Here is a 22,722-nt window from a genome sequence, read left to right on the forward strand (position 1 = left end):
CAGTCACATCCCGCACTGCCTCATCTATACGTGGTGGAGGAATATGGGTACTACAGTCTGCAATGTATTTTATTCTCCAGTCACATCCAGAGCTGCATTTGAAATTTTACTTTTGTATTGCATTTTTATACTCTAATCACCTCTAGAGCTGCATTTAAAATGTTACTTCTGCATTGGATCTTATACTCCAGTCACATCCACAATTTTACTTTTGCATTGCATATCCTACTCCAGTCACATCCAGAGCTGCATTTGCAAATTTACCTTTTTATTGCATTTTATACTCTAATCACCTCTAGAGCTGCAGTCATAATTTTACTTTTTCATTGGATCTTATACTCCAGTCACATCCGCAATTTTACTTTTGCATTGCATATCCTACTCCAGTCACATCCAGAGCTGTATTTTCAATTTTAGCTTCGCATTGTATTTTATACTCTAGTCATCTCTAAAGCTGCATTCACAATTGTCATTTTGTATAGTATTTTATACTCCAGTCACGCGCTGTCTCATCTATAAGTAGTGGAGGAGTATGGGTACTACAGTCTGCGATGTATTTTATACTCCAGTCACATCCAGAGCTGCATTTGAAAATTTACTTTTGTATTCCATTTTATACTCTAATCACCTCCAGAGCTGCATTCATAATTTTACTTTTGCATTGGATGTTATACTCCAGTCACATCCACAATTTTACTTTTTTGCATTTCCAACTCCAGTTACATCCAGAGCTCCGTTTGCAATTTTAGTTTTGCATTGCATTTGACCCTCTAGTCATGTCCACAGCTGCTTAAAGGGGTACTCCCGTGGAAAACGTTTTTTTTTTTTTTTTTTCTAAATCAACTGGTGCCAGAAAGTTAAACAGATTTGTAAATTACTTCTTTTAAAAAAATCTTAATCCTTTCAGTACTTATTAGCTGCTGAATACTACAGAGGAAATTATTTTCTTTTTGGAACACAGAGCTCTCTGCTGACATCATGACCACAGTGCTCTCTGCTGACATCTCTGTCCATTTTAGGAACTGTCCAGAGTAGGAGAAAATCCCCATAGAAAACTGTGCTCATGATGTCAGCAGAGAGCTCTGTGTTCCAAAAAGAAAATAATTTCCTCTGTAGTATTCAGCAGCTAATAAGTACTGGAAGGATTAAGATTTTTTTAATAGAAGTCATTTACAAATCTGTTTAACTTTCTGGCAACAGTTGATTTAAAAAAAAAAAGTTTTTCACCGGAGTACCCCTTTAACACTGCTGCTCTGCTCAATAAGGGCATGGCTTTGGTATGTATTGTGGTTAAAGGGGTACTCCACTGCCCCAGCGTTCGGATCAGAAGTGCGGGTGAGGGATGCAGGGGTCGTGACATCCCATTACACCCCCTCAATGCAAGTCTATGGGAGGGGGCATGGTGGCTGCCACTCCCCCTCCCACAGACTTGCATTGAGGGGGTGCGGCGTGACGTCACGAGGGGCGTGGCCGTGATGTCACTACCCCTGCGTTCTGAACGCTGGGGCAGTGGAATACCCCTTTAAAGGTGTTGTGGAATGCATGTACTGACTATTCGGGTACCCAGAGTGCTGTTCTGTTCCTCCTCCATGCTCTACACTGCAGTTCTGCTTGTTCAGATTGCATGTTTAGCAGGAAGTCATTGAAACGGGACGAAATATTAATATATTATGAATTAAAAGTAACAAAACCCCAGTTAGAAGAAAGAGCTGAATCGCATAGATTGTGGGGAGGAGCTATAATAGAGGGAGGAGCCTCAATAAGAAAGAAGGGGAAACAGTCAAGGGGAGGTGCCTCAATAAGAAAGGAGGGGCCTCAAGAAAGGAGGGACCATAGTAAAGGGGAGGGCTAAATAAGAAAGGAGGGGCAATATTAAAGGGGAGGGGCCTACATAAGAAAGGAGGAGCAATATTAAAGGGGAGGGGCCTACATAAGAAAGGAGGGGCAATATTAAAGGGGATGGGCCTAAATAAGAAAGGAGCGGCCATAGTAAAGGGGAGGAGCCTCATTAATGGGATAACCTGGGTAAACCATTGGTCGGCGACACGTCATGGCTACTCACGGGAGCAGGTGTTGGTCTGCCACTCCAGGCACTGTCCATACGGGAAGGAGATGATGTAAGCGTTGGAGTCCACGCAACGCTTGGTGTTGCTGCACCACATGCACTCCATGCCGTTACTGGTGCAGTTGGAGCAGGACGTCCGCAGGGAGCAGGGCACCTTACACGGCCGGGCGTTCTGGTTGGGACTGACTGCAGAGATAAGAGGAGATCGGGTCAGTGTGCAGATCTGCATGCAACTGCAACAAAACCTCAGCTGTGTCCGCAGGGCTAGGACTGCAGGACATCCATAGCTAACATTTCTATTCAAAGACAACATGAAGACATCATGAAAATGGTGAAAAAGTAACAAAATGGTCTAACAAAAACAAAAAAGATCGAAAATTTGCAATTTATGGCCCGCGTCGAGCTCGTATTAGAGCTATAATTTAAAGCGGTGTAAAAAAAGTGGGAGGGATTTAACAAAATAGGGTGTGGTCATTGATAGTCCAACAAATTCATTACTTTAGTAGACTGGCCTATGAAAATTATTTGGCCTAAAAACTTAAAAAATCTGTCGACTTTTGTTAGCCACACCCAAAGTGGTAAATCCCACCCACTTTTTTCCTCTTTTTAAAAGTGTCAAGAAACGGAATACATAATAATCTATAAAAGCCATAAAAGTGCTGCACGTGTTCAAATAATAAAAAAAAAAAAAAAAAAAAGTTTTAGCATTTTTTTTAAAACCTGCCTTGTTTTATTACATTAACCCCTCAGAGTGGTGACAAGGTAATTTTAGTGCGCCTACTGTTTGTATTAAGACTCTGGAGAGCCCCCTCCATGGTGCACAGCTATTTCATCTTCTCAGGAGGTAGGACAAGAGCTCAGCTGTTTGCCAGCAGTACACACATAGTTATTTCCTCCATTACTTATCTGTCCAGTCACAGCACAACACATTACATACTCTCTGTGCTTTGCTCTCACATAGTACTGGGACACTGAACAGGCTGGATGGGCTGATGATTTACACAGTACACTATTTTAGCTGGTATGTGAGGTGGAGAAGGGGTTATTGATGCACTGGGTTTGCATGGTGCTATCAGAAGAAAGTAAGTAAACAGCAGCAGCACATGAAGGAATGGGTTACACCAGTAATTTTTAACCAGTGTGCCTCCAGCTGTTGCAAAACTACAACTCCCAGCATGCCTGGACAGCCAAAGGCTGTCCAGGCATTCTGGGAGCTGTAGTATTGCAACAGCTGGAGGTACACTGTTTGGAAAACACTAAGCACTGAGCTGTGGAGATCAGAGGGAAGCCTTGATTTACCTTGCATGGAAAGTGCAGGCACTCACAGAGGAATTTATAATTGTATTTATAGTGCTTTTTTTGTTTACATTTGTCACCCATTTCTATGCCAAAATGTTGTGACTCTTTCGTCTTCCACAACGTTTACGTTACTTTATCAAAACTCATTAAGTTAAAAAACTACTGCAGTTGAAGCTGATTTATCAAATGCAACAATTAAAAAATGTTGCGTGTTTTACTTAGACCGAAGCAATTTAGCCATGTATTTTTAATAAATGTGATGCAAGTACACACGAAAAAAATAACTTAATTCATACAGACAATAGAAAATCTCCCCACAGAGCACATGCTAAGCCCCACCCCAACTTCCTGTTATCCGTCTTGTTGTGACTGTTACTAGAGATGGAATTCCCCTAACAGTAGGGAGTGGACAGCAGATTGCAGGGAAGGGTGACACCTAGTGGCCAAGATTTTAAATCAGTTTTTCTAGGGTAAGGAGTCATTTTTAGTAAATCACGTCACTTAAAAAGATATTCAGACTCTTTAAAGGGGTACTCCGGTGGAAAAACATTTTTTTTTAAATGAACTGGTGCCAGAAATTTTATCAGATTTGTAAATTACTTCTATTAAAAAAAATCTTAATCCTTCCACTACTTTTTAGGGGGCAGTATACTAAAGAGAAATCCAAAAAAGAAATGCATTTCCTGTGATGTCATGACCACAGTGCTCTCTGCTGACCTCTGCTGTCCATTTAAGGAACTGTCCAGAGAAGGAGAAAATACCCATAGCAAACATATGCTTCTCTGGACAGTTCCTAAAATGGACAGCAGAGGTCAGCAGAGAGCACTGTGGTCAGGACATCACAGGAAATGCATTTCTTTTTTTGGATTTCTCTTTAGTATACAGCCCCTAAAAAGTACTGGAAGGATTAAGATTTTTTAATAGAAGTGATTTACAAATCTGTTTAACTTTCTGACACCAGTTGATTTAAAAAAAAAAAAAAAGAAAAGAAAATGTTTTCCACCGGAGTACCCCTTTAAGGACACAGCACATATGCTCATATACAATAGAGCAGTGGCCAATGAATAAAATTCAGGCGACATATTTAAGACAAAATTAATTTAGAACATACTGAAAGTAGTAGCTTAAAATAAGGAAAACCATCAGAGTGCAACATTGTAGCAGTCATATATATGTATACTGTATATAGTGCATGCAGCATCCATACAGCAGAGCGCATAGTCACTGCTGCCAGTTATTGTTTGAGCCCAGCGGGGTGTCACCCATTATAACTCTGGACCCCCTCCTAAACACAGTGTTGGGTGGGCGAGCAGCAGAACACCGGCCTAGATAATTCACTTATATACGTAGACATTAGAGATACATTATTGTATCACAGAGCGGGGGGGGGGGGGGGAGGGGTGACCTTCAGACGTGCGCCTTTCATTAGCTAATGGCTCCATGAGAAGGAGGAATCCGCGGCGCAGTCACTCAGATATTATAATCATAATACGATCCATTATAGAGGGAAACCGCGCATCAATATGTATGAAAAGCCAATAATAAAATATATTAAAATATTATTATTCCCATAATCTGGCGTGACTGCAAGAAGTGCCGGATTATTGGACACTATAGCCTGCTAGACGTTTGGATGTATATACAATGCACAGACATATATATATGCTTAAAGGGGTACTCCGCTGCTCAGTGTTTGGAACAAACTGTTCTGAACGCTGGAGCCGGGAGCTCGTGTAGTCATAGCTCCGCCCCTTCACGACGTCACACCCCGCCCCCTCAATGCAAGTCTATGGGAGGGGGCGTGACGCCCCCTCCCATAGACTTGCATTGAGGGGGCGGAGTGTGAAGCCACAAGGGGGCGGGGCTATGACGTCACGAGCTCTCGGCACCGGCTCCAGTGTTTTTCGGAACAGTTTGTTCCAGACGCGGAGCAGCGAAGTACCCCTTTAAGATGTGTAGAGGTGACATCCCCATGATTTGTAGACATAGTAATATAGTTTGTAAGGTCGAAAAAGGACAAGAATCCATCGATTTTAACCTAAAACTCTACTGTGTTGATCCAGAGGAAGGCAAAAAAAAAACATGAGGCTGATACCAATACCAAAAATTCCTTCCCAACCCCAATATGGCATCAGAATAAATCCCTGGATCAACGTTCTGTCCCCATAAATGTTTGTGTCCATAACCTGTAATGTTATTACTCTCTAGAAGAACATCCAGACCCCCACAGAACTTGTTTATTGAGTCCGACATCATGTGGAGAGAGTTCCATAGTCTCACTGCTCTTACAGTAAAGAATCTCTGTCTGTGATAACGGTGACACCTTCTTTCCTATAGACATAGAGGACTCCCCGTTACCAGCCTAGGTATAAAAAGATCACTAGAAAGATCTCTGTACTGTCCCTTCATATATTTGTCCATTGTGATCAGAGCGTCCCTAAAACGTCTTTTCTCCAAACTAAATAACCCCAAGTGATAACCTGTCTTGGTCCTGTAATCCCCCCCCCCCCCATACTATTATTATCTTGGTCCTGTAATCCCCCCCATACTATTATTATCTTGGTCCTGTAATCCCCCCCCCCCAATACCATTATTATCTTGGTCCTGTAATCCCCCCCCCCCCCCAATACCATTATTATCTTGGTCCTGTAATCCCCCCCCCCCCCCATTCCATTATTACCTTGGTCCTGTAATCCCCCCCCCATACCATTATTATCTTGGTCCTGTAATCCCCCCCCCCCCCATACCATTATTATCTTGGTCCTGTAATCCCCCCCCCCAATACCATTATTATCTTGGTCCTGTAATCCCCCCCCCCCATTCCATTATTACCTTGGTCCTGTAATCCCCCCCCCCCCATACCATTATTATCTTGGTCCTGTAATCCCCCCATACCATTATTATCTTGGTCCTGTAATCCCCCCCCCCATACCATTATTATCTTGGTCCTGTAATCCCCCCTCCCCCATACCATTATTATCTTGGTCCTGTAATCCCCCTCCCCCATACCATTATTATCTTGGTCCTGTAATCCCCCCCCCCATACCATTATTATCTTGGTCCTGTAATCCCCCCCCCCCCATACCATTATTATCTTGGTCCTATAACCCCCCCCCATACCATTCTTATCTTTGTCGCCTCCTCTGCACCCTCTCCGGTTCGGCCATGTCCTCCTTATATACAGGGGCCCAGAATTGGACACAATACTCCATATGTGGTCTGACTGATGATTTATACAGAGGTAACTATGTCCCTATCACGTGCCTCTATGCCTCTCTATACATCACATGACTTTATTAGCCTTGGCAGCCGCTGCCTGGCACTGATCACTACAGTCTGGTTTATTGTCCACCAGTCCCCCAAGTCTTTTTCGGTAGAAGTTTGACCTAATGACTTATTATTTAACATAAAATTGTACATTTTGTTTTTATGGCCCAAGTGCATAATCTTACATTTCTCCACATTAAACTTCATTTGCCGTGTCTGTGCCTCCAGCTTCCCCAGATCCCTCTGTAATATTATGTTATCATCCTCTGTGGTAATCACCCTACCCAGTCTGGTGTCATCTGCAAATATAGAAATTCTACTTTGTAATCCCTGCACAAGGTCATTAATAAACATATTGAAAAGAAGTGACCCCAGTACTGACATCCTCATGAGGTGTAGACCCCAGAGCTGACATTTCCATGAGGTGTAGACCCCAGAGCTGACATCCTCATGAGGTGTAGACCCCAGAGCTGACATTTCTGTGATGTGTAGACCCCAGAGCTGACATCTCCATGATGTGTAGACCCCAGAGCTGACATCTCCATGATGTGTAGACCCCAGAGCTGACATCCTCATGATGTGTAGACCCCAGAGCTGACATTTCTGTGATGTGTAGACCCCAGAGCTGACATCTCCATGATGTGTAGACCCCAGAGCTGACATCTCCATGATGTGTAGACCCCAGAGCTGACATCTCCATGATATGTAGACCCCAGTACTGACATCTTCATGAGGTGTAGACCCCAGTGCTGACATCTTCATGATGTGTAAACCCTAGTACTGACATCTTCATGACGTGTAGACCCCAGAGCTGACATCTCCGTGATGTGTATACCCCAGAGCTGACATTTTCATGATGTGTAGACCCCAGAGCTGACATCTCCATGACGTGTAGACCCAGAGCTGACATTTCCGTGACGTGTAGACCCCAGCTGACATCTCCGTGACGTGTAGACCCCAGAGCTGACATCTCCGTGTCGTGTAGACCCCCAGAGCTGACAACCTCATGATGTGTAGACCCCAGAGCTGGCATCTCCATGACGTGTAGACCCCAGTGCTGACATCCTCATGATGTGTAGACCCCCAAGCTGACATCCTCATGATGTGTATACCGCAGAGCTGACATCCTCATGATGTGTAGACCCCAGAGCTGACATCCTCATGATGTGTAGACCCCCGAGCTGACATCCTCATGATGTGTAGACCCCAGAGCTGACAACCTCATGATGTGTAGACCCCAGAGCTGACATCCTCATGATGTGTATACCGCAGAGCTGACATCCTCATGATGTGTAGACCCCAGAGTTGACATCCTCATGATGTGTGGACCCCAGAGCTGACAACCTCATGATGTGTAGACCTCAGAGCTGACATCTTCATGATGTGTAGACCCCAGAGCTGACATCTCCATGACGTGTAGACCCCAGAGCTGACATCCTCATGATGTGTAGATCACAGAGCTGACATCTTCATGATGTGTAGACCCCAGAGCTGACATCCTCATGATGTGTAGACCCCCAAGCTGACATCCTCATGATGTGTAGACCCCAGAGCTGACATCCTCATGATGTGTAGACCCCAGAGCTGACATCCTCATGATGTGTAGACCCCCAGAGCTGACATCCTCATGATGTGTAGACCCCAGAGCTGACATCCTCATGATGTGTAGACCCCAGAGCTGACATCCTCATGATGTGTAGACCCCCGAGCTGACATCCTCATGATGTGTAGACCCCAGAGCTGACATCCTCATGATGTGTAGACCCCAGAGCTGACATCCTCATGATGTGTAGACCCCAGAGCTGACATCCTCATGATGTGTAGACCACAGAGCTGACATCCTCATGATGTGTAGACCCCCAAGCTGACATCCTCATGATGTGTAGACCCCAGAGCTGACATCCTCATGATGTGTAGACCCCAGAGCTGACATCCTCATGATGTGTAGATCCCAGAGCTGACAACCTCATGATGTGTAGACCCCGGAGCTGACATCCTCATGATGTGTAGACCCCAGAGCTGGCATCTCCATGACGTGTAGACCCCAGTGCTGACATCCTCATGATGTGTAGACCCCCGAGCTGACATCCTCATGATGTGTAGACCCCAGAGCTGACAACCTCATGATGTGTAGACCCCAGAGCTGACATCCTCATGATGTGTATACCGCAGAGCTGACATCCTCATGATGTGTAGACCCCAGAGTTGACATCCTCATGATGTGTGGACCCCAGAGCTGACAACCTCATGATGTGTAGACCTCAGAGCTGACATCTTCATGATGTGTAGACCCCAGAGCTGACATCTCCATGACGTGTAGACCCCAGAGCTGACATCCTCATGATGTGTAGATCACAGAGCTGACATCTTCATGATGTGTAGACCCCAGAGCTGACATCCTCATGATGTGTAGACCCCAGAGCTGACATCCTCATGATGTGTAGACCCCAGAGCTGACATCCTCATGATGTGTAGACCCCAGAGCTGACATCCTCATGATGTGTAGACCCCCGAGCTGACATCCTCATGATGTGTAGACCCCAGAGCTGACATCCTCATGATGTGTAGACCCCAGAGCTGACATCCTCATGATGTGTAGACCCCAGAGCTGACATCCTCATGATGTGTAGACCCCAGAGCTGACATCCTCATGATGTGTAGACCCCAGAGCTGACATCCTCATGATGTGTAGACCACAGAGCTGACATCCTCATGATGTGTAGACCCCAGAGCTGACATCCTCATGATGTGTAGACCCCAGAGCTGACATCCTCATGATGTGTAGACCCCAGAGCTGACATCCTCATGATGTGTAGACCCCAGAGCTGACATCCTCATGATGTGTAGACCCCAGAGCTGACATCCTCATGATGTGTAGACCCCCAAGCTGACATCCTCATGATGTGTAGACCCCAGAGCTGACATCCTCATGATGTGTAGACCCCAGAGCTGACATCCTCATGATGTGTAGACCCCAGAGCTGACATCCTCATGATGTGTAGACCCCAGAGCTGACATCCTCATGATGTGTAGACCCCAGAGCTGACATCCTCATGATGTGTAGACCCCAGAGCTGACATCCTCATGATGGGAGGTTTAGGGATGTACCACAGAGATGGACCTTCAGTACACAGACCTCTAGCTGTTTCAAAACTACAACTCCCAGCATGCCCGGACAGCCAAAGGCTGTCCGGGCATGCTGGGAGTTGTAGATTTGCAGCAGCTGGAGATACACTGTTTGAAAAACACTGCTCTATTTTATGCACACTACATTCGATGACCAGTCCTGGACTATCAGGTCATCTTCTGCTAATTCACAATTTTTATTGCGTTTTTTTCTGGGATTAGACATCACCAAAAATCCGCAATTTTGGCATTTGGATTTTTTTCCATTTACGCGATCGATCAAGCAGGATCAGGAATGTAATTAATTAATAGGTGGGACAATTCCGCACACGGTGATATATATTTACTTATTTTACAGTGTTTTATTTGAAAAATAGGAAAATTAGGGAAATTTTTATAAAAAAAAAAAAAAAAATTTTAACTTTTTTTTTTCATAAACATTTTCACATTTTTTAGCCGCCCTTGGGGCCTATCATACGCCTTCAATGGAATGCTATTGCTGCCTAAGGCAGCTTTCATCAATCACCGAACCAGGGTAGACACCGAGGGACAGGTAAGGCCCAAGGCTTTCCCAGCTACCAATCGGCACCCCGCGATTAGATTGCTGGGATGCCAATGGGACCCCCTGGACACCAGGAATAACTGGCATTTAATATTTAAATGCTGTGATCCCAATTGACTGCGGCATTTAACCATTTAAATGACAGATATTGGAGCGAACTCCGATCCATCATTGCTGACAGATGTCGGCTGCTGATTATAACGTGGACCCATGTGATGTTCCCCTCCCCCAACCCATGTCGTACATGTATGTCGTGGGTCTGGAAGGGGTTAATTCTCAGTATTGAGGATTGGATGATAATAAGAAGAGTTTTATTAGGACAGCTGCCGAAACATTCTATCTTCATCTGGTACAATATGGCTGCCGAGCAGACCCCAGCCTGGCGGGGAGGCCATTCCACTTCCCTCTTTCTTGCACAAGTTCTGAGATGTCTCTGTTCTTCCGTGATCTCTGTCCCCGTCTTCTCTCCCCCCCCCCCCCCCCCCCCCACATACTTGAACCTTCAGATGTTTCAAGTCTTCTCTGAGACGCTTCCTGGGGTCACGTTTGTGGTTCTGCGCACCGGTCCAGATCGCTCCCCTCCACCGCGACCTTCATCTGTGATCACACGCGGTAGAACAGTATCTAAAATAGTGTTTTCCTTCTTCTTCAGAAGCCGCCAAAAGTCGTCTGCGAGATCCGAGCGTGTAATGGACTTGTAGCAGATTTAATAATGCCCAGAGGGACACCGCATATAACAAAAGGTGAGTGACCCCGGAGGAGGCGGGACATGAAAAGGGATAAAGACAATTTATAGCAGCACTGGAAGAAGCCACGGGAGCGGGAGACACAATGTACGACCGGATACCGCGGGGCCCATTATATGCACAACGCCAAAACCGCTTCTGAGAACATCCAGCACAGCTCTCCAGAGGCCGAAACAACGATCCTGGTAATAGGGGAGGGGGGCACCGTGCCATTACAAGATGGAGGGAAAGACAGTCACCGCAGGGTTAAAGGCCAAAAATACGCGGATCAGAGCGTTAAATCAGGCTTCTTCTATTCTGTAAAGAAGAAAATCTAGCTCTAAATCCTTGGAAAAGTTCTGAAACTTACTAATAGCCACGAGAGCTGTACTCACTATTCTGCTGGTGAGGTCACTGTGTACATACATTACTTATCCTGTACTGATCCTGAGTTATATCCTGTATTATACTCCAGAGCTGTACTCACTATTCTGCTGGTGAGGTCACTGTGTACATACATTACATTACTTATCCTGTACTGATCCTGAGTTATATCCTGTATTATACTCCAGAGCTGTACTCACTATTCTGCTGGTGAGGTCACTGTGTACATACATTACATTACTTATCCTGTACTGATCCTGAGTTATATCCTGTATTATACTCCAGAGCTGTACTCACTATTCTGCTGGTGAGGTCACTGTGTACATACATTACATTACTTATCCTGTACTGATCCAGAGTTATATCCTGTATTATACTCCAGAGCTGCACTCACTATTCTGCTGGTGAGGTCACTGTGTACATACATTACATTACTTATCCTGTACTGATCCAGAGTTATATCCTGTATTATACCCCAGAGCTGTACTCACTATTCTGCTGGTGAGGTCACTGTGTACATACATTACATTACTTATCCTGTACTGATCCTGAGTTATATCCTGTATTATACTCCAGAGCTGTACTCACTATTCTGCTGGTGAGGTCACTGTGTACATACATTACTTATTGTTACGCCGAGCGCTCCGGGTCCCCGCTCCTCCCCGGAGCGCTCGCAACATCCTCGCTACTGCAGCGCCCCGGTCAGATCTACTGACCGGGTGCGCTGCGATACCGCCCCCAGCCGGGATGCGATTCGCGATGCGGGTGGCGCCCGCTCGCGATGCGCACCCCGGCTCCCGTACCTGACTCGCTCTCCGTCGGTCCTGTCCCGGCGCGCGCGGCCCCGCTCCCTAGGGCGCGCGCGCGCCGGGTCTCTGCGATTTAAAGGGCCACTGCGCCACTGATTGGCGCAGTTGGTCTAATTAGTGTGTTCACCTGTGCACTCCCTATGTATACCTTACTTCCCCTGCACTCCCTCGCCGGATCTTGTTGCCATTGTGCCAGTGAAAGCGTTTCCTTGTGTGTTCCTAGCCTGTGTTCCAGACCTCCTGCCGTTGCCCCTGACTACGATCCTTGCTGCCTGCCCCGACCTTCTGCTACGTCCGACCTTGCTCTTGTCTACTCCCTTGTACCGCGCCTATCTTCAGCAGTCAGAGAGGTTGAGCCGTTGCTAGTGGATACGACCTGGTTACTACCGCCGCTGCAAGACCATCCCGCTTTGCGGCGGGCTCTGGTGAATACCAGTAGTAACTTAGAACCGGTCCACTAGCACGGTCCACGCCAATCCCTCTCTGGCACAGAGGATCCACCTCCTGCCAGCCGAATCGTGACACTTATCCTGTACTGATCCTGAGTTATATCCTGTATTATACTCCAGAGCTGTACTCACTATTCTGCTGGTGAGATCACTGTGTACATACATTACATTACTTATCCTGTACTGATCCTGAGTTATATCCTGTATTATGCCCCAGAGCTGTACTCACTATTCTGCTGGTGAGGTCACTGTACACACATTACATTACTTATCCTGTACTGATCCTGAGTTATATATCAGACAGGAGGCTCGTATCTTGCATTAAATCTTTCTTTTTAATGCTCATAGCAGAATATTTTAAAACCATTCAAAACTCAAATTCCAAAGAAAAAACTTTAGAACTACATCTCCCAGCAGCCCTTGTGTCTCTCTTCACCCCTCCTAGCCCGACTGGCTCATATATAAAGGGCTATCTGGAACCACTCCTCCTCTTTCTTTCTGCTCGTGGCAGTCAGTTAAGTGATAAGTATTACTGGATTTGTATATCTTTATGTTTCTTTTCTCATTTACTCTGTGTATTGCTTCTTCTGTACTGATTTACTCAGTACTACTTCTCGTTTCCCATTCCTCTTATATGTTTTTTATATATGTCTTTTTATTATTACTAATCTTTATTTCTTGCTGCGTCCCGACCGCGATTGCAGTTTAGATCGCGGTCCCCGGCGCGACTTTTGGGCCGGTTTTAGCTTAACATACAGATAGTCAGCGCTCCCACCCCATTTCTCTCTTCACTTACCAGCGCCATTTTCCTCCCTTTTCGCGCCTTCATCTTCCTCCGCTATCTCCGCGCGCTGTCGGCAGGGTGGGGAGGAGGCGTGCCCTCCTCCAACCACTGACCTATCGCTGCGCTGCACGCTCAGTTTCCCGTCCTATCACGAGACTCTCGGCCGAGTTCTCGTGATATTTCGGCTCGGAGCGTTAATACTTCTCCGCTCCTCCTCCCACCTCGTCAGTCGTGTGCGAAGTGTGAGCAGGTCAGGAGCATACACGGCCCTTCATTACTATATAGATTTCCCTTTTAGCTTACCAGTGAACACTGTAAGGGTTCTTTATCTGGCATTGATAACTATTATACCTACCTTCTATACTCCAGTGCTCTAAGCTTAGACTTATTAGCTCTACTAAATCTCAAAACATTGGTATGGCTGGAGAAAGCTCTCAGTCTTTGATTGTGGGGGATTTATTAACCCCTGAGACCCCACAATTCCTCTCTGCCTCGCAGATACAGGATCTCATAAATAAGTCAGTGCAAGCCGCCCTGGCCTCTGCATCTAATCAAATGTTGCCTACCACATCGGCAGACATTCCTAAGCCAAGCAAGGCTCTGCGTAAACGCAAGCACGTCACCGTGCCTCTCGACTCCCCGGCAGGGGAAGTACAATTTATGCTTCCGACAGGTCCCTCCACAGACTGTCAACCCGCACCATTAACAGTCCAGAATGACTCAGTGCGACCCCCGAGCCTCGGGGAGTATTCTAACAAGAGGCATAAATCCGCCAAGCGGACTAAACCTGACTCTTATAATACATCAGATGAGTCAGCTGAGGACTCTGAAGAACCGGAGGACGGAGACTCCGAGTCAGACATTGATGCGGGCATTATGGCGGACGTTAATGTCGCCGAGCCGGAGGTATCAGGAGAAGCCATCCTAGATACGTTGGGGCAACCCTTCTTTAATCCGGACGACATATCCCACCCCCGATCAGGGGACTGGGCCCCCTTGCCCCAGGTGGCTACTTATATAGAGTTCTGGACCCGGCGGGCATTGGACCGGGTAAACAGAAATAAGCTAAGGTCAGAATGCCCTCGTCCCTTTATAGCCAAGAAGGTGGCCGAGACGCCTGAAGTAGACCCCATACTTATGAAATATTTATCCAGAGCTGGGAAATACTCAAAGAAAGGGATAGAGAGATCCTTTAAGACGATACAAGATAGGATCTTAGATCTGCTTGGCCCCCTAACAAAGATCCTCAATTTGTCTGAACAAGCCGCTTCCTCTAGTGACCCCGTAGATTTAACCCAGCTCCGGGGATGGGCACAACGTGCCATTTGCCTACTAGGTACGGCTAATACTACGTGTTCAGTAGAGCGTAGAAGGTCTATTTTAATGAAACTGGAACCCCAGCTCTCTCACCTAGCCGAGAACGAACCTGGCCCCTCGGCTGAGGGTTTACTTTTCGGTGACGACCTTTTAAAGGACATTAATAAGTTTGTTGGCCTATTCAAAGGCCTGGATAAAGCCCAGTCCTCATTAAAGAAAACCAATGGGGGCAAGGTTTTTAACAAGGCCGGCAGAGGACGCGGCCGATCTGCCGGCCGAGGCAATTTTCACAGGCCCTATGCCAGACCTGCCGCTCCACCTTACGTTCCACCACAACCACAGTACTCCGTTCCGGTGGTACAACCCGCCCCCTTCTTTCCGCCCCGGGGAAGACCGTGGAGAAGCAGAGGAGGTAGAGGATACCCCCGTGCTAGACCGTCTACTGGTGAGTACAACTCCCCCACACATTCCCCACACACTGGTGGGGGGCAGATTGAGGTATTTTTCCCACGTCTGGTCCATGATTACTGCAGACGTCTGGGTACTGAATACAGTAGCGGGTTATCAAATAGAATTTCAATCTCTACCGGACATGGAGTTCGTCCCTCCACCTATCCAGTTCTCGGATCTCAACAGATCCCTGATAGACGGAGAACTCCAAGAACTTGTACACAAACAAGCGGTTCTAGAGGTCGATCCCTTGACTACGGGGTTCCTAAGCAACCTTTTCTTGGTAAGGAAGAAAGGTGGAGGTTATCGCCCCGTAATAAACTTGAGAAATCTAAATCAACATGTGACGTACCGTCACTTCAAGATGGAAGGCATCCATCTTTTACGCGACCTCCTTTTCCCCGGAGATTGGCTAGTGAAGGTAGATCTCAAGGATGCTTACCTTACCGTGCCAATGCATCACGCTTCCCAACCTTTCTTAAGGTTTCACTGGGGAAACCGTCTGTGGCAATTCACGTGCCTTCCATACGGTCTGTCGTCAGCCCCCTGGTGTTTCACAAAGTTGATGAAACCCGTGGTAGCCGCTCTCAGGAGCAGAGGAGTACGTCTGATAATTTATCTAGACGACTTACTCATCATGTCCCATTCCAGAGAATTAGCCAGTCTTCACTGTCATTGGACAATCTCCCTGTTGGAAGGACTTGGTTTTCTTATAAACCACGAAAAATCCGTTCTGTCTCCAGCTCAGGAGATGGAGTTTTTAGGTTTTCTGGTGGACACCAGAAGAGCAGTTCTATGTTTGCCCAAAGCCAAACTAGCCCTGATCCGCAAAGAAATCAGGGCTGTATTACGCAAGGGTCGGGTATCCTTGAGGGTGATCGCTCGCATAGTCGGCTTACTGTCGGCATCCATTCAAGCGTTCTTTCCGGCCCCGCTCCATTATCGGGCACTCCAACGACTCAAGACCTTGCACCTCCGGCGAGGTTTGCGTTATGCGGACGAAGTGCAACTATATCCGGAATCGGTGGAGGAACTGCGTTGGTGGCTTCGCCACGCTGTAGAGTGGAATGGCAAGTCCATTTTCAACTCCTGCCCAGACGTGATCATAGAATCGTACGCGAGCAGGCAGGGATGGGGCGCCCGCTGCGGTCATCAATCTACAGGCGGGATATGGTCGGAAGAAGAGTCTCTTCTCCATATCAACGCATTGGAACTGCTGGCAGCATTTTTCGCGGTCAGGAGTTTCCTTGCACAGGAGTCAAATTGTTGCGTGCTGTTACGCATGGACAATGTAGCGGCGGTTCAATATATCAACCGCCTTGGAGGTTCGAGGTCCAGAGTACTAGCGGACATAGCTTCCGACTTCTGGCATTTCTGTCTGTCCCACGACCTTGTCCCTATTTCGGAATATATCCCGGGGACATCCAACTCCGTGGCAGACTGGAACTCCCGGTATCTGGCAGACTCCAGCGATTGGAAGCTAGATCGGTCGATATTCCTGGCTCTGCGAGATCTTTGGGGTCCGCTACATACGGACCTTTTTGCTTCTCGCCTCAACCACCAGTTACCACTGTTCTACAGTTGGAGGCCCGACCCGGAAGCGTCTGCAGTAGACGCTTTCTGCCAACGTTGGCCGGAGGGGACACACTATGCGTTCCCTCCCTTCCAACTGCTCACGAGGGTCCTCTGTCAGATATTGATTCAGAGGGCGACGGTAGTGTTGGTCACCCCGTGGTGGCCGACTCAGCCATGGTTTCCTCGACTTCTGGGGATGACGATAGACTTTCCCAGGCTGTTACCAGCCCTGGACCACATATTGACGAATCCGAGCAAGGGTCTTCATCCCCTAGTACTGGAGGGCAACCTGCCTCTCCTTGCTTGGTTGGTTTCGGGGTGCCGGAATCAGGTAACGACCTTTCAAGGTCAGCTAGAGATCTCCTCGCCCTGGCCTGGGCCCCAGGGACTAGATCGGCATACCGATCTGCCTAGGGACTCTGGGTTCGTTGGTGTATTCAACGGGAAATTAATCCCGTTCAAGCACCTGTACAGATAGTGGTTAATTATTTAGCTGAATCTTTCGATTCGGGTAAATCGTATAGCTCAATAAATGTTTATAGATCTGCTATTTCTGCTTATCACTATCCGGTTGACTCCTTGCCGGTGGGCAAGCATCCTTTAGTCTGCAGGCTTCTGCGTGGAATAAAATGTAAACGTCCTCCTCGACCTAAATATAGTTCTACGTGGGATGTTTCCCGTGTTTTGGATATGTTCTCCTCTTGGGAAGACAACAATGATCTTTCCCTGAAGGTTCTCTCTGTGAAGTTGACGGTCCTCTTATGTCTGGTCTCTATAAAGAGGGTATCTGATGTTAGAGCTTTGGATATCACTCGACGACAGTTCTCGCCGGGTGGTGTTCAGTTTTCCGTGGTGCACAGGACTAAGACAGGTCTTCAGTCCGTATTCTATCCATACTTTCCAGCGCATCCCAAACTTTGTGTGGTTCGTTGCCTCCAGGCATATGAGTCTAGGACAGCACCTCTTCGTTCTTCTAACCCTAATCAATTGCTTATTTCTTATGTTCAACCACACCTCCCGGTCACTTCAGCCACTTTAGCCCGGTGCGGTGCGGTTAGCTATGGAAATGGCAGGGATTGATGTATCCCTGTTTGGCGCCCATTCTTCCAGAGGGGCTATGGCTACTAAAGTAGTAGTGTCTGGTGGTTCTCTGTCGGATCTTCTTATGGCTGCTGATTGGTCGTCTCAGACGACGTTCCGGCAATTTTATTTCCGTCCAGAGGAACATGTCTCTATGTCAGTTTTGTAGTATATTTCTATCTATCATTGTTTTCAGCTTTGAACTTGCAATATACGAGCCTCCTGTCTGATATATAAATCTAAATTTTCCTAGCTTGTGACGGAAAATATTAGTTATATGAAGACAGGAGGCGAGTATCTTCCCTCCCGACCCACCCTATCACGGTGTTTGTTGTTTTTCTTTTTTCCAGGTTATTGAAGTGAACTGCGTTCATCTGCTCTATGGAGGCTGATATAATCCGGTTCTCTTGTTCATGAGATTTGTTCCTGTTTGCTCAGGTTCCTGCGGTCCTGTTGACCATGTGTGTAGACGACCACAAGTCGGATTTGTTCCTGTACTTCACGATGACACCCGCCGTGCTGACAACTGCATAAAGAAAGAGGAGGAGTGGTTCCAGACAGCCCTTTATATATGAGCCAGTCGGGCTAGGAGGGGTGAAGAGAGACACAAGGGCTGCTGGGAGATGTAGTTCTAAAGTTTTTTCTTTGGAATTTGAGTTTTGAATGGTTTTAAAATATTCTGCTATGAGCATTAAAAAGAAAGATTTAATGCAAGATACGAGCCTCCTGTCTTCATATAACTAATATTTTCCGTCACAAGCTAGGAAAATCTAGATTTATATCCTGTATTATACTCCAGAGCTGTACTCACTATTCTGCTGGTGAGGTCACTGTGTACATACATTACATTACTGATCCTGTACTGATCCTGAGTTATATCCTGTATTATACTTCAGAGCTGTACTCACTATTCTGCTGGTGAGGTCACTGTGTACATACATTACTGTTACGCCTAGCGCTCCGGGTCCCCGCTCCTCCCCGGAGCGCTCACGGCGTCTCTCTCCCCGCAGCGCCCCGGTCAGTCCCGCTGACCGGGAGCGCTGCACTGTCATGGCCGTCGGGGATGCGATTGGCACAGCGGGACGCGCCCGCTCGCGAATCGCATCCCAGGTCACTTACCCGTCCCGGTCCCCTGCTGTCATGTGCTGGCGCGCGCGGCTCCGCTCTCTTGGGCGCGCGCGCGCCAGCTCTCTGAGACTTAAAGGGCCAGTGCACCAATGATTGGTGCCTGGCCCAATTAGCTTAATTGGCTTCCACCTGCTCCCAGACTATATCTGCTCACTGCCCCTGCACTCCCTGGCCGGATCTTGTTGCCTTGTGCCAGTGAAAGCGTTTAGTGTGTCCAAAGCCTGTGTTACCTGAACTTCTGCTATCCATCTTGACTACGAACCTTGCCGCCTGCCCCGACCTTCTGCTACGTCTGACCTTGCCTCTGCCTAGTCCTTCTGTCCCACGCCTTCTCAGTAGTCAGCGAGGGTGAGCCGTTGCTAGTGGATACGACCTGGTTGCTACTGCCGCAGCAAGACCATCCCGCTTTGCGGCGGGCTCTGGTGAACACCAGTAGCCTCTTAGAACCGGTCCACTAGCACGGTCCACGCCAATCCCTCGCTGACACAGAGGATCCACTACCTGGAAGCCGAATCGTGACAATTACTTATCCTGTACTGATCCTGAGTTATATATCAGACAGGAGGCTCATATCTTGCATTAATCTTTCTTTAATTAATGCCCATAGCAGAAAAATCTTTATACAAACGTATTTAATAAAATCTTTTTTAAAAAACTACATATCCCAGCAGTCCCCTGTGAACTCCTCCTCCTATCCCAGCATGCTGGCTGCTATATAAGGGACTGCTTGAAGATCCTCTTCCTCTTTCTTTCTGCTCATGGCAGCAAGTTAAGTATATTCTCTGTGTATTCATTGTATATTAATGTGTATTAATTGTGATTCCGGGTGTATTCAGGGTATCTAGGATTATGCCCTGTATACTCCGGCTGTTATTTTCTCTGTTGTTCTAATATTACTAATTTTTCGGGGTATATATATTTATATTTATACCTATTTTTCTCTTGATACCTAGTTTTTCTTCATACTCTGTATTTTCTAAGCTTTCGCTACCTCTAGCAGCGATTCCTGTCATATCTTTGTATTTGCCTCTATTAGTATTGTCCCTCTATAGGCGCCATCTTACTTTCTATTCGCGCCGTTTTCTTACCTTCTTCCCGCCGCTCGACACCTTCGCGGGCTTCGCGATTTCAGGGGGCGTGTCCGGGTGACGCGCACCCTGCGACACGCCTTCCGGGATTCCGTGCGACCTATCACAGGTCTTACAGCCGTAGTCTCGCGAGATTACGGCTGTAAGCGCTGGTTGCTGGATCCCTCCTCCTCTCCCAGTCGCCAGTGTTGTGCGAGCGGTGAGAGGAGCGCCAGCATTATAGGTCCGGTCCCAGTTTTAGTACCTTCAGGTAGTTTATTATTAATAATAGCTAGTAACATTAGCTCCTATAAACAGAACTACTATTATTTTACAGTCACTCTGTCTATCATGGCTGGTGAAAAACCCTCAGTCCCTCTCTCTACTCTGCCTGGCCAGACTAATGATGGCATAGAGATTGAGGCTTCTCAGATCATGTCTGCGACCCAAATACAGGACTTGATTAACAAGTCCATTCAGGCAGCTCTGGCTGCAAATATGAGTTGTGATAATCCTTTAGCCTCTACCTCTAGAGAGGTGCCCGTGAGGGGTAAGGTCTCACATAAAAGAAAACATGTCTCTGGACATTCCGACTCCCCGGCAGGGGAAGCTTACAATGTGCCCCAGACAGAACCTGAACCGGTCTGTCGCACCCCGCATCCTAATGTACATTCTCGACCCTTGGGCCCCAAGGAGAAAACTTGTAAGGGGCAGAAGTCCGCCCGGCGGACGAAACCGGACTCATATGTCACATCTACCGACGAGTCGTCCGGCGAGTCTGATGTGGCTGAGGCCACAGGCTCTGATTCTGATGAGGAAGATGCGGGGTTTACGGCTGATTATCCTGATGCCGAACCAGAGACGCCAAATGAGGCGATCCTAGATTCTCTGGGCCAACCTCTTTTCAGCCCGGATGCGATCACACACCCACGCTCCGGAGACTGGGCACCGCTACCACACGTAGCACAATATGTAGAATATTGGACTAGACGGGCTTTGGACCGCACGAACCGTAACAAATTGAGGGCTGAGTGCCCCAGACCCTGTGTAACCAAGAAGATTGCGGTCACGCCGGAGATAGATCCGGTTCTCCTCAAGTACCTGACACGATCAGGAAAGTATTCAAAGAAGGGGATTGAGAGATCATTTAAGTTGATCCAAGACCGCATTCTTGATCTTCTCGGCCCGCTCACAAAGATATTAAATCTTTCAGAGCAAGCGGCATCCACCGCCCAACCAGTAGACCTAGAGCAACTGAGAGGCTGGGCCCAACGTGCTATATGCATGCTGGGCAGTGCGAACACGGCCTGTTCTACTGAACGGAGACGGTCCATCCTGATGAAACTGGAGCCGCAGCTCTCCCACTTAGCGGAGAATGAGCCGGGTCCCTCCGCTGAAGGTCTCTTATTTGGAGATGACCTCATTAAAAATATTAACAAATTTGTCAGCCTGTTTTCCAGCCTAGATAAGGCGCAAAATTCTCTAAAAAAGACGGGCCAACCTGGTAAGGTTTTCGGCAAGGCCGGTAGAAGCAGAGGCCGATCTGCCGGCCGCAATGCCCCATATAGGCCCTACATTAGACCGGCACAGCAACAATTTGCTCCTGCTCAACCACAATATGCTCTGCCCGTGGTCCAACCGGCCCCTTTCTTTCCCCCTCGAGGGCGACCATGGAGAGGACGTGGAGGTCGCGGATTCCCCAGATCTCGCCCACCGACCGGTGAGTACCTTTTCAATTCCATACACATTGGTGGGGGGCAGACTAAGATATTTTTTCCACGTCTGGTCCACGATTACAGCAGACGTTTGGATCCTCAATACGGTGGCTGGCTACCGGATAGAATTCCAATCTCTTCCCGAGTTGAATGTTATACCTCAACCCATACGATTCTCCGCGCAGAACGTAGCGCTCATAGACAACGAGCTCCAGGAGCTCTTGTCAAAACAAGCAGTACAAGAAGTAGACCCATTCTCCCCCGGATTTGTCAGCAACATCTTCTTGGTCAAGAAGAAAGATGGCGGTTACCGCCCGGTGATAAATCTGAGAGGTTTGAATCAACACGTGACTTACCGTCACTTCAAGATGGAAGGGATCCATCTGTTACGCGACCTACTCTGGCCAGGAGACTGGTTAGTAAAAATCGATCTGAAGGACGCATATCTTACCGTCCCCATTCATCACACCTCTCAAAGATTCCTACGATTCCTATGGAGGGACCGAATGTGGCAGTTCACCTGCCTTCCATTCGGATTGTCATCGGCCCCCTGGTGTTTCACCAAGTTACTGAAACCGGTGATAGCGGCTCTTCGGAGCAGGGGGGTACGACTTATTATTTACTTGGACGATCTACTAATCATGGCCCGGTCCAGGGCACAGGCTGTGACTCACAGCCAATGGGCCCTTTCGTTGATGGAGGAATTGGGATTCCTCATCAATCACAAAAAATCGGTTCTGTCTCCCGCGCAGAAGATGGAGTTCCTGGGTTTCCTAGTGGATACCCAACGAGCCATCTTGATGTTACCAACATCCAAGTTGGCTTTGATTCGCAAGGAAATCAGAGCGACTTTGCGCAAAGGTCGAGTATCACTGAGGGTGATTGCACGCATTGTGGGCCTATTATCGGCCTCTATTCAA

General features: G+C 47.4%; 1 protein-coding gene across 2 annotated transcripts in view; it reads right to left on the reverse strand.

Moving 5' to 3' along the window:
* Nucleotides 1-22,722, reverse strand: part of ATRNL1 (attractin like 1) — a 638,934-nt gene that overhangs the window by 407,204 nt on the left and 209,008 nt on the right. For both annotated transcript variants that reach the window (XM_056531006.1, XM_056531007.1), the window contains exon 17: nt 2,063-2,251. In XM_056531006.1, coding sequence (XP_056386981.1) covers nt 2,063-2,251 — 189 coding nt within the window. The remainder of the gene's footprint in view (nt 1-2,062; nt 2,252-22,722) is intronic.

Source organism: Hyla sarda, chromosome 7 (assembly GCF_029499605.1).
Source record: "Hyla sarda isolate aHylSar1 chromosome 7, aHylSar1.hap1, whole genome shotgun sequence".
NCBI classification, from domain to species: Eukaryota; Metazoa; Chordata; class Amphibia; order Anura; family Hylidae; genus Hyla; species Hyla sarda.